The sequence below is a fragment of the Macaca thibetana genome, chromosome 4, assembly GCF_024542745.1.
Source record: "Macaca thibetana thibetana isolate TM-01 chromosome 4, ASM2454274v1, whole genome shotgun sequence".
Taxonomy (NCBI): Eukaryota; Metazoa; Chordata; class Mammalia; order Primates; family Cercopithecidae; genus Macaca; species Macaca thibetana.
In genome coordinates this window covers 121,413,931-121,427,572 of record NC_065581.1, presented here as the reverse complement: position 1 = coordinate 121,427,572, position 13,642 = coordinate 121,413,931, and the positions used below count along the sequence as shown (strand labels likewise).

Genomic DNA, 13,642 nt, shown 5'->3' with positions numbered 1-13,642 from the left:
GAAAAATATTTAGAGTGTTCCGTGGAAAAAATCAGTAGATGCCATTAGTCTATATTTTTAGGAAGGCTAAATAGAAGCTGTTCCTCAAACTCAGCCATGGTATGATATAATGCGGCATTATTATAACAGAGAAAAGTAGTGGTGTGCTGAAGGCAGTTTACACAGGCTGGCGGGTCAAATTGTTACATTTCAAGGAATTCTGCAAGCTGTTTGATATCAGTTTTGCTAGCTGGTTGGAGGCTTGTAGAATAGGTCACTGCAGGAGTATTTACATCACAATAAACAAAGCAGTCTGAGGCTGCCTCCTGCCTCCTCACCCCCAGCCCAAACCAGTTAAGCATTTACCAGGATATCACTGGATAAAAGATTGGTTTAAAAATAGAGAACAAAGAGTAGGACCAATGGGATAAATGCTGCAGAATTACAAATAGATAGCTTCCTCAGAGTTGGGTATTGAGACTAATCTTGCTTAGCATTTTAATAAATTCCCTAGAGAGAGGTAGTATACAGAGAAATGTCCATACCTTTCAGATGACATTAAATGTTTCCAGATTTAAACTATAAACCCATGGGATTAACACCCAGAACTCTTAGTAAAACTGTGTGAGTTCTAATAAGGCAAGAGTAAGGCAATTTGGGGGAAAATTATCTTAACATTCTCTTGTTAAATGGTAATTTCTAGCCTTTGCGTTACAACCTAGAAATGAAATTTACAGATTTCTGTAGACGTTTTCTATGTTTATTAGTATAACTTGTTAGCTGTGATAAAAAAAAAAAAAGGCCACTTAAATGCCAAGCCCCATCAGAAGCTCTAGAAACCAAGAAGAAGAACTGTCCCACTCTTAGAAAGAAACCTTAATGCACACTTCCTGCAGTTTTGGTTGACATGCTTCAAGGATAATGTAATGGAACTGGAAGAGTTTCAGAGAAAATTGCATAACCTGGTTGGGGTATTATAGGAATCCCAGATGAGGCTGAAGATTATATTAACTAGCAAATCATGAAAGGTCTTGAATAAGGTAAATATAGCTGTATTAAGCAAATCCTGAAAAACTGGAACTAAAGTGCACTTCCTTGATCTTTGAAATAAGAATTTATAAAAGTAATAGAAATATACTATTGTTTCTCGAGGAAAAGAAGAAATGATAGCAACCTCAAAGTTTAACTTTTATCAGTATTTAAAAATTATTATAGTTACATATTTTGAATATGCAAAATTTACTGTGTATTTCCTCTGATCAGTGACCTCCCTTTATCAGATAGGCTCCGTCAAAAGGAAGAGTGAGTCATTCTCCCTCTTAACTTACCTTTAACCACTTTTGTTTGTTTTTTTTCTTACAGCAACTCTAAGCAAAGAGTTGGAGGAGCTAGCCATTATAATTGCTTACTCTCATCGCTTAGCTCCCCAGGTGGGATGTGTTTCCAAGACACATTTTTGTATTTATAAGGAAATGTAGTTAGGATTAATTTTATTGTCCTAATTAGAACTCACATTTTGGTTAAATCCTCAATTTCATTAAAAAAAAAAAAATCAGTGTTTCTTAAGAGTGAATTAGGCAAAGGGAAGAAGATAAGGGATCACACTGTTCTAGGGAAAAGATCTTCCTCACAGTGGTGGGTGGGCTGTTTGGGTGTGAAAAAAATAGGGCAACTTAATTAACCATGACGAAACAGACAAGTGTCTTTCAAAAAAATCAGACAAAGTCTGCACAATCTTAATAATAAAAATTTTAGAGAAAAATGATTTTCATGTTAGTTCAGAAAGCTGTGGTAAATGACCTAAATATATTGCACTTTCTGGTATTTTTTACTTTTTAATGAAATATATACCTTCAGCAAAGTGCACACATCATTTTAGACATCTCAATGAATTTTCATAAAATGAACACATCCAGTAATCACCATCCAATCTAATGCACCAAATATAGATGTTCCATATACTGTGTGTATATATATATACACACACACATTGTATATATAGTATGTAGATTACTTATCATACTAATCATCAATTGTAAATATGAAGGATATTTATTTGTATTCATATTTTTAAGAAGAATGAGATTTAACAGGATATTATAGAAGGGTTTAATTCACCTTTCAAGTTTGTTATAGTTCTTTTCCCCTTTTGTGTATTTTAATCACTTTATTTCACAGTATTCTTTTGAAATAAAGGAGAGGTGAGCACTCCAGAGTTTCAGGTAGGAGACAGCAAACAGTATACTTTGTTGATCTCACGCATAGACCTATCATTTAGATTTGTTGTAGAGCCTGATTGAGGCCATTAATGCTTTTTTTTAAAAAAAAAAATTGTATTTGTTAAAAGGAAGGTAATTTTTAAAACGTGAAAAAAAAATGGGCACGGGACATGAGAGTGCCGCAATACCGCAAATAGAATGTAAGGAAGGAAATAACTTTTAAGAAACAAATTTTGTTAAATTAAGTACCGTGACTAAATACTTTAATTCCTTTTCTTGTAGTCCTTAAGGATCATTTGACTTTGAACCTTTTAAGTTAAAGAGGAGTAGCCTGAAAGCCTGAGCTCCCTACCACCCTGAGGGGGTGCGGGTGCTGCTGGGCCGGCCGGGGGCTTCCCCTATCCCCTGCTCCTGCGGCCTCCCCCCGCTTCCCCCTCCTCCCCTCCCTATCGCCCTCACCCCCCCTTCTTTCCCCGTGACCCCTGACCCCAGCTAATCTGCATAGAGGAATGACAGGCATCCGCTGGGCAGGATCCGCCGCGCCGGCTGCGGCCGGCCGGGCTGGGAGACCCGCGCGGGGGAGAAGGTGAGGGGACCCGGCGGGCCGCTAGGCACAGGCCGGGACATGAACGCTTGGAAGTCTGGCTGGGAGCGGACCCATGATCGAAGGACCAAAGGAGCCGCGTGATCGCTGGACCTGGCCCTGCGACCCCAGTCATGGGCCAGACCTCGGTGTCCACGCTGTCCCCGCAGCCCGGCAGCGGTGAGTCCCGGGCGCACGCGATGCGCTCCCGCCGCGCGGGCGCGGGCGCGGGGCTGGCGGCGGGGCCCCGGGGCAGGCAGGGCTAGTCGTCTGGTCGGGTTCCGCTCGGACCCGCCAAGTCCCTCAGAGAAACCCCAGAGGTAGCGCTCGCCAAACTCTTTGTCGTGAAAGAGGAATGCCTTTTGGGATCCAGCCGATTTTACCTTAAAGGCACAGGCTCCATTTTTCTGTGCGCGGTGCTTCGCTGTGGTTTTGTATCCAAATTATTTCGAAGCCAGAAACTTACGGGAAACGCCATTTGTGTATTACTGTGTTTTTAAAAACGCGAAACTTAGAGAGCAAGAGAAACATGCCAACAGGTTTTTCTGTATTTACGGTTGGCTTGCAAGCAGACTAGGAATGAATGCTTTCAAGCTTGTCAACTGATTTATGGTTTGTTATTCGGAGCAGAAGCGCTGATCGCCTTATCCTGGCAGAACGCTGAATACTTAATAACTACCCCCGAAATGCGTAATTGTTTCAAATGAGACTTGTTTTGTTTATAATAGACACAGCAGCTATAACATTTAGGGAAACATACCTCATGAACTTAGTTCTCCAGGACTACAGTTAGTTTTATGGAAACGTGTGTAACGTGTCTGAGTTCTAATGCTCTGTTTTAAAAGTCTCTTTTTTTTCCATTTTCTTAAACAAAAAGAGGGAAGGAAGGTACGTCTGGCATTTCCCCAGCAGTGCAGGGCTTTTTTAAAAAAAAAAAAAAAACTGTTTGGTGGTGTTACTTGTGATTGGATAAGGAAATAAATTTAAAAGGTACTATTTTGATATTTTTCCATCAACGATTAAAAATAAAACTCAAAGGGACCATTTATGTCGTTCATTGAGATATTTGATACACTTTTGAAATTGTGCAAACATCAACAGGATCTTGCTGAAAGGAAATGACAGGGCACAGAGGAAGGTTTTTAAATCTGCCTCAGGATGTCTAGCTAGATAGCATTCTGTCATTCCAACCTCCCACCCCACTTTATACCCAGTGGGTTTCTTTAGGTAGCACAGCTTCACTCCCTGAGATACCACAAGCTTTGCTGAGGTTTCTGTTAATATCATAGAAGACCTCTCTGCAAAGAAGGGACATCAGAATCAGAATATACCTTCTTTACCATTAAGGACATGGCTACAGCTCTGAACATCAAAAAGACTTCATGTTGATAGCTTTTCGAGAGATTTAAAAAAATCCTACTCAATTTTAAATTTAGTAAAACTATTTTGTGCAAATAAGACTCGGTTTCCTTTGTCTTACCTTAAAGTAGTGTGAGACTTCTTTTCATTTCAAGGAAGGGTTATATTTTTAAATTTGTGCACCCGCAAAGATAGAATTAAATTAGTACTCCAATACGAGAGGTATACAGAGAGTATTGTCCTGAATTTAGTGATTTTTATCACAAAATATTATTCGAGTGAATATTAGAAAAGCAAATTTTGCCTTAATAAAAATCAAGGATGTCTAACAAGCAAATAAAATCCTGAAGTGAGATTCCCTGCCTCTTACCCAGTACAGCCAAAAACACCCGGATTGCTGTAATTCCAAATCAAATGACTGATTATAATGAGAACCTGTAATCTACTTAAGTAAAAAGTGTTTTAAACAAAAAGTTATGCTTGATCATAGAAGATAATTAAGAGAAATATCTCACAGAATGGTGTTATACTTAAATTGCAGGTCCTCAGTTTTGTGGATTAAAAATGTGTATGAATTGAAATGACCAATCCATACATCATAAATCGAGGGTTTTTTTTCAGTTAAGGGATGACAGTGGTTATGACTGAAGTTGTGGTATTGTAAAAGCAGAACAATTTTCTCGTGGTATCCAGTATCTCTAAGTCTATTAGAGCTACCCCGTTTCCCTGAAGGTTTGTCTTCAGATTCTAAGTGAAAACCAAAAAATAAAAATAAAAAATAAAAAATAAAAAATAAATAAAATAACGTTCGCTGAGTTTTATATTCATGTCTGTATTTTTCTGAGTCTGAGACTGTCAAACTCTCTACTATTCCAGGTATTTTGTTCACTCCTTGCTAGCTGTTTAACTCTGGCTTTACAGATGGTGTGAAGATCCTTGTTTGATCTTAGCCATCGACTAGTTGTTTAAGTCTGGAGCAGCTGCTTAGGATTACAGTATTAAAGATGATTCTCATCTTAATTGCTTAGTGGGCGAAAATCTGTTTAAGTCAAAGGAATCAATAGCACAGAGTTTAATTATTCATACTTATCGCTCAATTTGGCCTTTTGTAAAAATCTTCATTATAGGCTAGAAGTTAGCTTGCTTCTCCCCGTTTTGACTTTAGGCTCTCTAGAGCCTTTCAATTTAGGTTGCACCTAATTCTCTGGGTTCTAGGAAGACCATTAATAATTTTTTCTGAAAATATGCAGTTAGATCCATTATTTAAAAAAAAAAAACAGCTGTATTGATGTATAATTCACATACTATAAAATTCACTCATGGAAAGTGTACAGTTCATTGTTTTTCAGTTTGTTCACAGTGTTATGTGACCCTCAGTCTCTATTCCCACCCTATTCAACCAGCGGGCTCTACTTTAAACACTAATCAACTCTTCTGTCTCTATAGATTTGCTTAGTGAGAACATTTCATATCAATGGAATCATAATGTGTCATTTTGTGACTGGCTTCTTTCAGTTAGCATAATGTTTTCAAGGGTCATCCATGTTGTAGCATGTATCAGTTGTTCATTTCTTTTTATTGCCAAATAATATTCTACTGTATGAACAAGCCACATTTTAATTATCCATTTATCAGTTGATGGACATTTGGGTTATTTCTGCTCTGGGCTATTTATGAATAATGCTGCTCTGAACTTAATGTACAAGCTGTTGTGAAAATATGTTTTCATTTCTCAGGTATATATTTAGGAGTGGAATTGCTAGATTATATGGTAGGTAGTTCTATGTTTAACCTTTTATGGTGTTGCCAAGCAGTTTCCAAAGAAGCTAGACCATTTTACATTCCTGCCAGCAGTAAATGAAAGTTCCAATTTCTTCATATCCTTACCAACATTTGTTACTGTCTTTTTGATTATAGCCATCTTAGTAGGTGTGAAGTTATATCCTGTGGTTTTGATTTCCTTTAATTACTAACGACTTTGAGCATCTTTTCATGTGCTTATTGGCCATTTGTATATCTTCTTTGGAAAAAAATGTCTTCAGGTCCTCTGCCTAATTTTAGTTGGATAATTTGACTTCCATTGGAGTTTTAGGAGTTCTTTATATACTAGATCCAAATCCCTTGTCAGATACATGATTTGCAAATATTTTCTGCCATTCTCTGGGTTGTCCTTTCATCTTGATAGTGTGATTTGCTGCTCAGATTTTTAAAGTTTTGATGATGAGCAGTTTATCAATCTTTTTCTTTTGTAATTTGTGTTTTTGGTATCACATCTGAGAACTACTGCCTAACCAAGGCAAGAAGATTTACACCTATGTTTTCTTCCGAGAGTTTTATAATTTTAGCTCTTACATTTAGGTCAGTAATACATTTTGAGTTAATTTTTATGTGTGGCGTGATGTAGGGTTTCAACTTCGTTCTTTTATATATGAATATCCAGTTGTTCCAGCACCATTTGTTGAAAAGACAGTTCTTTCCCCATTGAATGGTGTTCCACTGTTGTCAAAAATTGATTGACTGTATACATAAGGGTTTACTTCTGGACTCTCAATGTGGTAATGCCAATTACCACAATGTCTAGATTACTGTAGCTTTGTAACAAATTTTGAAACCTAGAACTATGAGTTTTTCAACTTCGTTCATTTAAAAGTTTCTACTGGTTATTCTGGTTCCGTTGCATTTTCATATGAGTTTTGCAATCAACCTGTCGATTTCTGCAAAAAAGCCAATTAGGATTTTGATAGCAATTGTATTGAACCTGTAGATCAATTTGGGTAGTATTGCTATCTTAACAATAAGAAGTCTTCTAATCCATGAACATAGATGTCTTTCCATTTCTTTATATCTTCTCTCTTTTCACCGTGTTTTGTAGTTTTCAGTGTAATGCAGTGGTGTGATCATGGCTCATTCACTGCAGCCTCAACCTTCTGGGTCAAGTGATCCTCCAACATCAGCCTCTTGAGTAGCTGGGACCACTGGTGCCCACCACCATGCCTGGCTAATTTTTGTATTATTGGTAGAGATGGGGATTTGCTGTGTTGCCCAGGCTGATCTCAAACTCTAGAGCTCAAGAGATCTACTCACCTGGGTCTTCCAAAATTGCAGGGATTATAGCCATGAGCCACCGTGCCTGGCCTGAACTCATTTTTTAGTCCTACTAGTTTTTCAGTGGATTCCTTATGATTTTCTATATACAAGATCATACTATATACAAGATCTATTTATGTGTGCAAAGAAACAACATTTTAATTCCTCCTTTTAGAGATGAATGCCTTTTTTTTTTTTCTTATTTAATAGTTCTGGCTAGAACCTTTAGTCCAATGTTAAGTAGAAGCAGCAGTTGTGAGCATTTTTGTCTTGTTCCTGATCTAACAAAGAAAAGTCTTGTTTTTTTTTTGTTTTTTTGTTTTTTTGTTTTTTTTTTTAACCATTAACTGTGCTATTAGCTATGGTTTCTTCATAGGTTCCCTTTGTCAAAAAGTTCTCTTCTATTCCTAGTTTGTCAGTGTTTTTATCATAAAGATTGTTCAATTTTATCAAAGGTTTTTCCTGCCTCTATTGAGGTGATCGTATGGTTTTTGTTCTTTATCCTATTCATTTGTCAGGTTACATTAATTGATTTTTGGTTGTTAAACCAACCTTGCATTCCTGGGATAAATCTCACTTGGGTAATGTGTATAATCCGTTTTGTATGTTGCTGGGTTAGGTTTACAAGTATTTTACTGAGAATTGGATCCATTATTTCTAAGTACAGGCTAAAACGATATGCCCCCAAATAGGATGGTTTCAGTACCCTCTGGCATCATGCCTTAGGAGGACTGAGACTTCTGGTATTTCATTGTCAAGTATAGAGCATGGTAGATTGGATACAATAAGTTTTTGATGAATATATGAATGAGTCAACAAATAGTTTGACTGCTTTAAGCCAATGACTATATGAATGAGAGGTATGTATTATTTATATTCTTTTTTTAGTCCAAGAATTACAGTACTCTGACTGTATTGTCTGAAGGGAGGTGTCTGAATCTAGTAACTATTTCTTCTAGTTTTTTCCAACCCCACCCCATTTTCACAGTGCCACAGACCAACACTTGGCTGCTTCTCCTCAACCCTTGGGTTGAAAGGGCAGACAATGCCACTGTCCGCATTTTTAAGAGATAAGAGAACAAGTAAATAAAGTGTGCAGGATCATATCTAGGTTGTGATAGAACCTGTATTTATCTGTGTCTCTGGGCTTCCAAGTTTTATTCAGGGCCCTGTATTTGTCTTGTCCAGAATATTTATCCATTTCCTTGTAAACCAGGCACAGGAAGAAGTCCTAAAGGCAAAAACTGATAGAGTTTGTTTTCTTTACGGTGTAATATGCACATGGCAGGAAGGCAAACATTACAAGATGGTTTGGGATAAAAAGGAGTTTACCCCCTCCCCGAATCCTCCAGTCCCACTTTCCATCTATAACCCAGCATGAACAATGTTTTTTCATTCCACATAGTTTTCATTCATAGATATCTTTGTCAGCAGTCAAACAAGACATACTATACTTACTGCCCAATACTTCAAATTTTTCGTGTAATATAACTTGAAAATATTTCCATCTTGATCTCTTTAATCCTATAAATGAACACGATTGTAGTATGTGGATATATCAAAACTTCCTTTAAAATAATCTAGTTGTATTTTAATATTGTTCCTGGGTTATCTGCATATGTGTATGCTATTGTGAATAATACTGAAATGAACATCCGTATCTATGACCTCTCTCTGCACTCCAGGCTCAAATATGCAACTCCCTATTTGACAGTTCTGCTTGAAAACTTGCTGGGCATCCCAGAGGTAACGTAGATCTAATGGAAGATTTGATTTTGTCCTCCAAGCCAGTTCTTCCCTTGACTTTCTACATTTCACCAAATGATACCCCAACCACTCACTTATTCTAGCCCAAGATCTAGGAGTTATTCTTAGGTTTTCCTTCCCTGCTCCACATGGATCCATCAGCAGGTCTTGCCCTTTTTTCTTCCCAAATATATCTCAAGTCCATGCTCTTCCATCTGTCCTTACTGCCACTATCCAAGCTCTGGGACCATCCATACATGGACAACTGCAAGCTACATGTCCTAATGACGTATTAGCAGTAGAGTGGCTAGGTTAAAAGATTTGTGTATTTTATTTTGATAGACTTTGCTACATTACTCTCAAAGAGGCTCTCTCAGTGTATCTGCTTATTATATGAGACTTTGTGTTTCTGTACTCTGTCACCACCACTGCATATCAGGGTCACTCTTAGCCCATAGCCTTGTGAGAATGAGAAGTCACTTCCTCTGGTGAGGCAGCTCCACAGCACAGACTTAACAAGTGGAACATTAGCAGGAATTTAGTTCCCACTCATTCTCTTACCTAGGTGTCCTTCTGCAGTCAACACTCTACACAATTGTACATGACTACAATGCTGTGCATAAATAATTTTTTAGACTCTTTATAAATCTATATTTAAAAAATGGCATCTTATTTTAATTATGAGTGATGCAGGACATTTATATTTATTTTTCTTTGAATTGACTATTTATAGACTTTCCTTACTTTCATGGTTTCTTACAGATTTGTATTTTCAGGAGATTAGCCTTATGTCTATTATATATTTTAACATTTAAAAAACTTTTCTCGTACCTTAAATTTGTTTACAGTATTTTTTTATAGAAAACTTTAAATTTTTAAGTCAAATTGATTAGTCGTTTTCTTTCTTACAAACTAGGGCTATTTCCTCTGCTTTCCTCTGCTATTTTTCTTGTGTTTTGACTATTTGATCTCTGTAATTTATTCTGGCTTAAGATGAATAGATTTAATAATATAAAACTTTTAAACTTTTACATGGCCAAAAAAATTAACATCAGAAAGTTGAAAAGGAAAATAATAAAGTTGAAAGAAATATTTAATTATATATAAAAAATAATAGTTAATATCATTAATGTAGTAAGACCTCTTAAAAGTCAATAACAAAAAGATAAACAACCACATAGGAAAACAAGTAAATAACATGAACAGACATTTTCTAAAATATCTAATGGTTACAATTGTGAACTCACTATGGACCAGGAACTACTCTAAGTGCTTTACTTGAATTAACTTTTTAATACTTATGACATTTATCCGGGGTAACTAATATTAATATCCCCATTTTATAAATGAGGGAAACCAAAGTACAAGAGCTAAGTAACTTGCCCAGGTCACTTGACCAAAGAAGAACATAAGTGATCACTTGGTATATATATGAATTAAGGTTTAAGCAATTAAATGGAAAAAAAAAAAAAAAAGGGATGCAACTGATCACCAATGAGTATAGCAAAGATTAAAATGAGTAATTCCCAAAAGACAATTGTTTTGTGGTAATTTACATTGGTACAACTTATCAGGAAAGCAGTTTGGCAGTATATTTTAAAAATAATAAAATGTGCACTTAGGCCGGGCGCAGTGGCTCACGCCTGTAATCCCAGCACTTTGGGAAGCCGAGGCAGGTGGATTACCTGGGGTCAGGAGCTTGAGACTAGTCTGACCAAAATGGTGAAACCCTGTCTCTATTAAAAATATAAAAATTAGCGAGGCGTGGTCGCGGGCACCTGTCATGTCAGCTACTTGAGAGGCCGAGACAGGAGAATTGCTTGAACTTGGGACGAGGAGGTTGCAGTGAGCCGAGATTGCACCATTGCACTACAGCCTGGATGACAGAGTGAGATTCTGTCTCAAAAAAAAAAAGTGCACTTAGACTACTCTTAGACACAGTAGTTCCTCTTACAGAAGTATATTGTAAAAGAAATAATTAATTGCTCATAAAAACAGTTTTTACAAAAGCCAAAAATTGGAATTAATAGTCAAACATCAAGAGACTTGTTGAATTTATTGAAATACAGACATGTGATAGAATAAGCCATTTAAAAATGATGTAAAAATATTTTTAAAGGCAATTTTTATGATAAATAGCATCAACATGTGAAAAGGCAGGTTGTGAAGTAATATGGTTCCATTTAAAAATATGTAAAAAAGAAAGTTATTTGTACATACACATACACATAGAGGAGAGGAACTTCTTTTTTTTTTTTTTTTTTTTTGAGACGGAGTCTTTCTCTTTCACCTAGGCTGGAGTTCAGTGGCATGATCTCAGCTCACTGCAACCTCCACCTTCTGGTTTCAAGCGATTCTCCTTGCCTCAGTCTCCTGGGTAGCTGGAATTACAGGCATGAGCCACCATGTCCAGCTACTTTTTGTATTTTAATAGAACGAGATTTTATCATGTTGGCCAGGCTCGTCTCAAAGTCCTGACCTCGTGATCCGCCCGCCTTGGCCTCCCAAAGTGTTGGGATTATAGGCGTGAGCCACTGTGCCCACCCAGGAACTTTGTTCTTGAAGAGTTGGTGTGACAGTCATGGCTTTCCCCTGCTTTGGAAATGATCAAACCCAAGGCTTCCATATCCACTGTCCACCTGGCCCTCGTCCGTAATTAAAGTCATGAGCTGACCTGCAACTGTACTAGCTTTTCTCCAGCTGCGTGGATTCTGAGCTTTAAGCTCAGTGGCTGGTTTTCAGCTACTTTTTTTTTTCCTTTGTCAGTGATGAAAACAAAAACATTGGTCCCAATATAGCCACCTTCTTTTTAGGTTTAATTGTTTTTTTAGTCTGTTTGATAATAATGTGAATGTCACTTACTTTGAGAGAAAGAATGTGAGCAAAGTTTCAACATCACCTACTTCTCTTTGGTCCATAGCTCATCAGATTTGGTCAGTGAGTAATATCCCAAATATTTTAATTTTATTTTTAGCAATCTGAAATAGAAAATAATAATAAATTTATTTTATTTTTAGCAGTCTGAAAACATAATGGCTAATGAGCAAGTCACACATCACCTCTTGCCTTCTTAATGCAGTGGGGAAGGAAATAAGAATTGTAAGAATTGGTCTTACAATTAAGCCTATTTAATTTGAATAGAGGAAAAATTCCAACATTTTTTCTTTTCTTTGGGGACTTTACTGTAGCAGGTTAACTGCTAGTCTCTATTCTTGGGAGAAAATATTAATATTTAGTGAAGACTCGACTGGTGCAAAGGTGATATTAAGGATAGAAATAGTCTTAAGAAAATAAACACTTCTTGTTTCCTCCCCACAAAAGCAGGGGAACAAAAACCAACACTACAGAAATACAGAAAGGAATGGGCAAATCACATTACTTGCTAAAAGGTCTCTCTAACCATTATCATTTATACTTATAAACCATCCCTCCATTTATTTTCATTTCAAGGGGCTGGATGTTTTTATTCACATCAACCTTCTGGCAAGTAAAACACTGCAGCCCTTAGCACTAAGGAAATTTGGCTGCCAAGGAAGGACTGAAGTGCTATTTTGCTTAAGAATATCCTGGAAAGCTGTGCTGGTATGTGCTTGGCAGGTATAGTCCTACAAATCAGCCTGTTTTATGAGGGGATATTAAGAAGGAGAAGAGTGGCACCTTCATGCAGCAAGCAGTTTCTAAATTAAAGTTATTATATGTAAAGTGTTATGCTAAGCAAGGTGGGAAGTTTCAAAGATAAATCCTACACAGACCCTGCCCACAAAGCGTCCAGTCTAGAAGATGCTTGGTGAAAATGTGCAGAAATGAGAGTGGAAGAGAAGGGATACCTAGAGAATTGTAGGACTAGATCAGGAGGCAAAACACAGAATGGGGACAAGAATTCAGGCTCTGAGAAGGAAAGGGGTGGAAGGCAATACTGAGAGCCACAGGCAATGGGAACCTCTGAAGCTTTTTTTATTTTTCCATCAAAACAGAGAAATGATTATTGATTTGCCCAGGAGATGAGTCGGCCTGCCGCATGCAGTATAGATTTCATGGGGAGAGACTGAAAGTGGGACCAAGAAGTAGGCTGGAATAATCCAGCAAGGTGAAGTGGATGCCTGATCTGGGGTGAGAGGTGGGTAGAGAAATGGGAGTAGGGTCTCACCCAACTCTCGACTCCCAGAGTTACCCAGTTTGTATCTGCAACTCTGACCTCTCTCTGCACTCCAGGCTCAAATGTGCAACTCTCTATTTGACTGGTCTGCTTAACTTGCTGGGCATCCCAGAGGTAACATAGATCTATACAGAAGGTTTGATTTTTGTCCTCCAAGCCAGTTCTTCCCTTGACTTTCTACATTTCACCAAATGATACCCCAACCACTCACTTATTCTAGCCCAAGATCTAGGAGTTATTCTTAGGTTTTTTGTTCCCCTTCCACATGGATCCATCAGCAGGTCTTGTCCTTTTTCTTCACAAATGTATCTCAAGTCCATGCTCTTCCATCTGTCCCTACTGCCACTATCCAAGCTCTGGGGCCATCCATTACATGGACAACTGCAGTAGATTCCAGCTGCTCTTCTGCTTCTATTCCCACCCTTCTGCAATTCATTTTCCACAGAATAGCTAAAGTAATTTCTTAAAGCATAAATCATGTCACTCGCTCACTCAAAACCTTCCTGTCCTCCC

The 13,642-nt window shown here is 37.5% G+C and overlaps 2 protein-coding genes across 8 annotated transcripts in view; both read left to right on the top strand.

Moving 5' to 3' along the window:
• LTV1 (LTV1 ribosome biogenesis factor) overlaps positions 1-13,642 on the top strand; it is a 387,175-nt gene that overhangs the window by 190,768 nt on the left and 182,765 nt on the right. The gene's annotated exons all lie outside the window — the stretch shown is intronic.
• The window catches only part of PHACTR2 (phosphatase and actin regulator 2), a 229,881-nt gene that overhangs the window by 67,102 nt on the left and 149,137 nt on the right, over positions 1-13,642 (top strand). For 5 of the 7 annotated variants that reach the window (XM_050787368.1, XM_050787365.1, XM_050787372.1 and 2 more), the window contains exon 1: positions 2,739-2,961. The exons of the other annotated variants lie outside the window; for them this stretch is intronic. In XM_050787368.1, coding sequence (XP_050643325.1) covers positions 2,916-2,961 — 46 coding nt within the window. In that variant the 5' untranslated portion in view covers positions 2,739-2,915. Of the gene's footprint in view, positions 1-2,738; positions 2,962-13,642 lie in introns of those variants that run through there. 7 annotated transcript variants of the gene reach the window in all.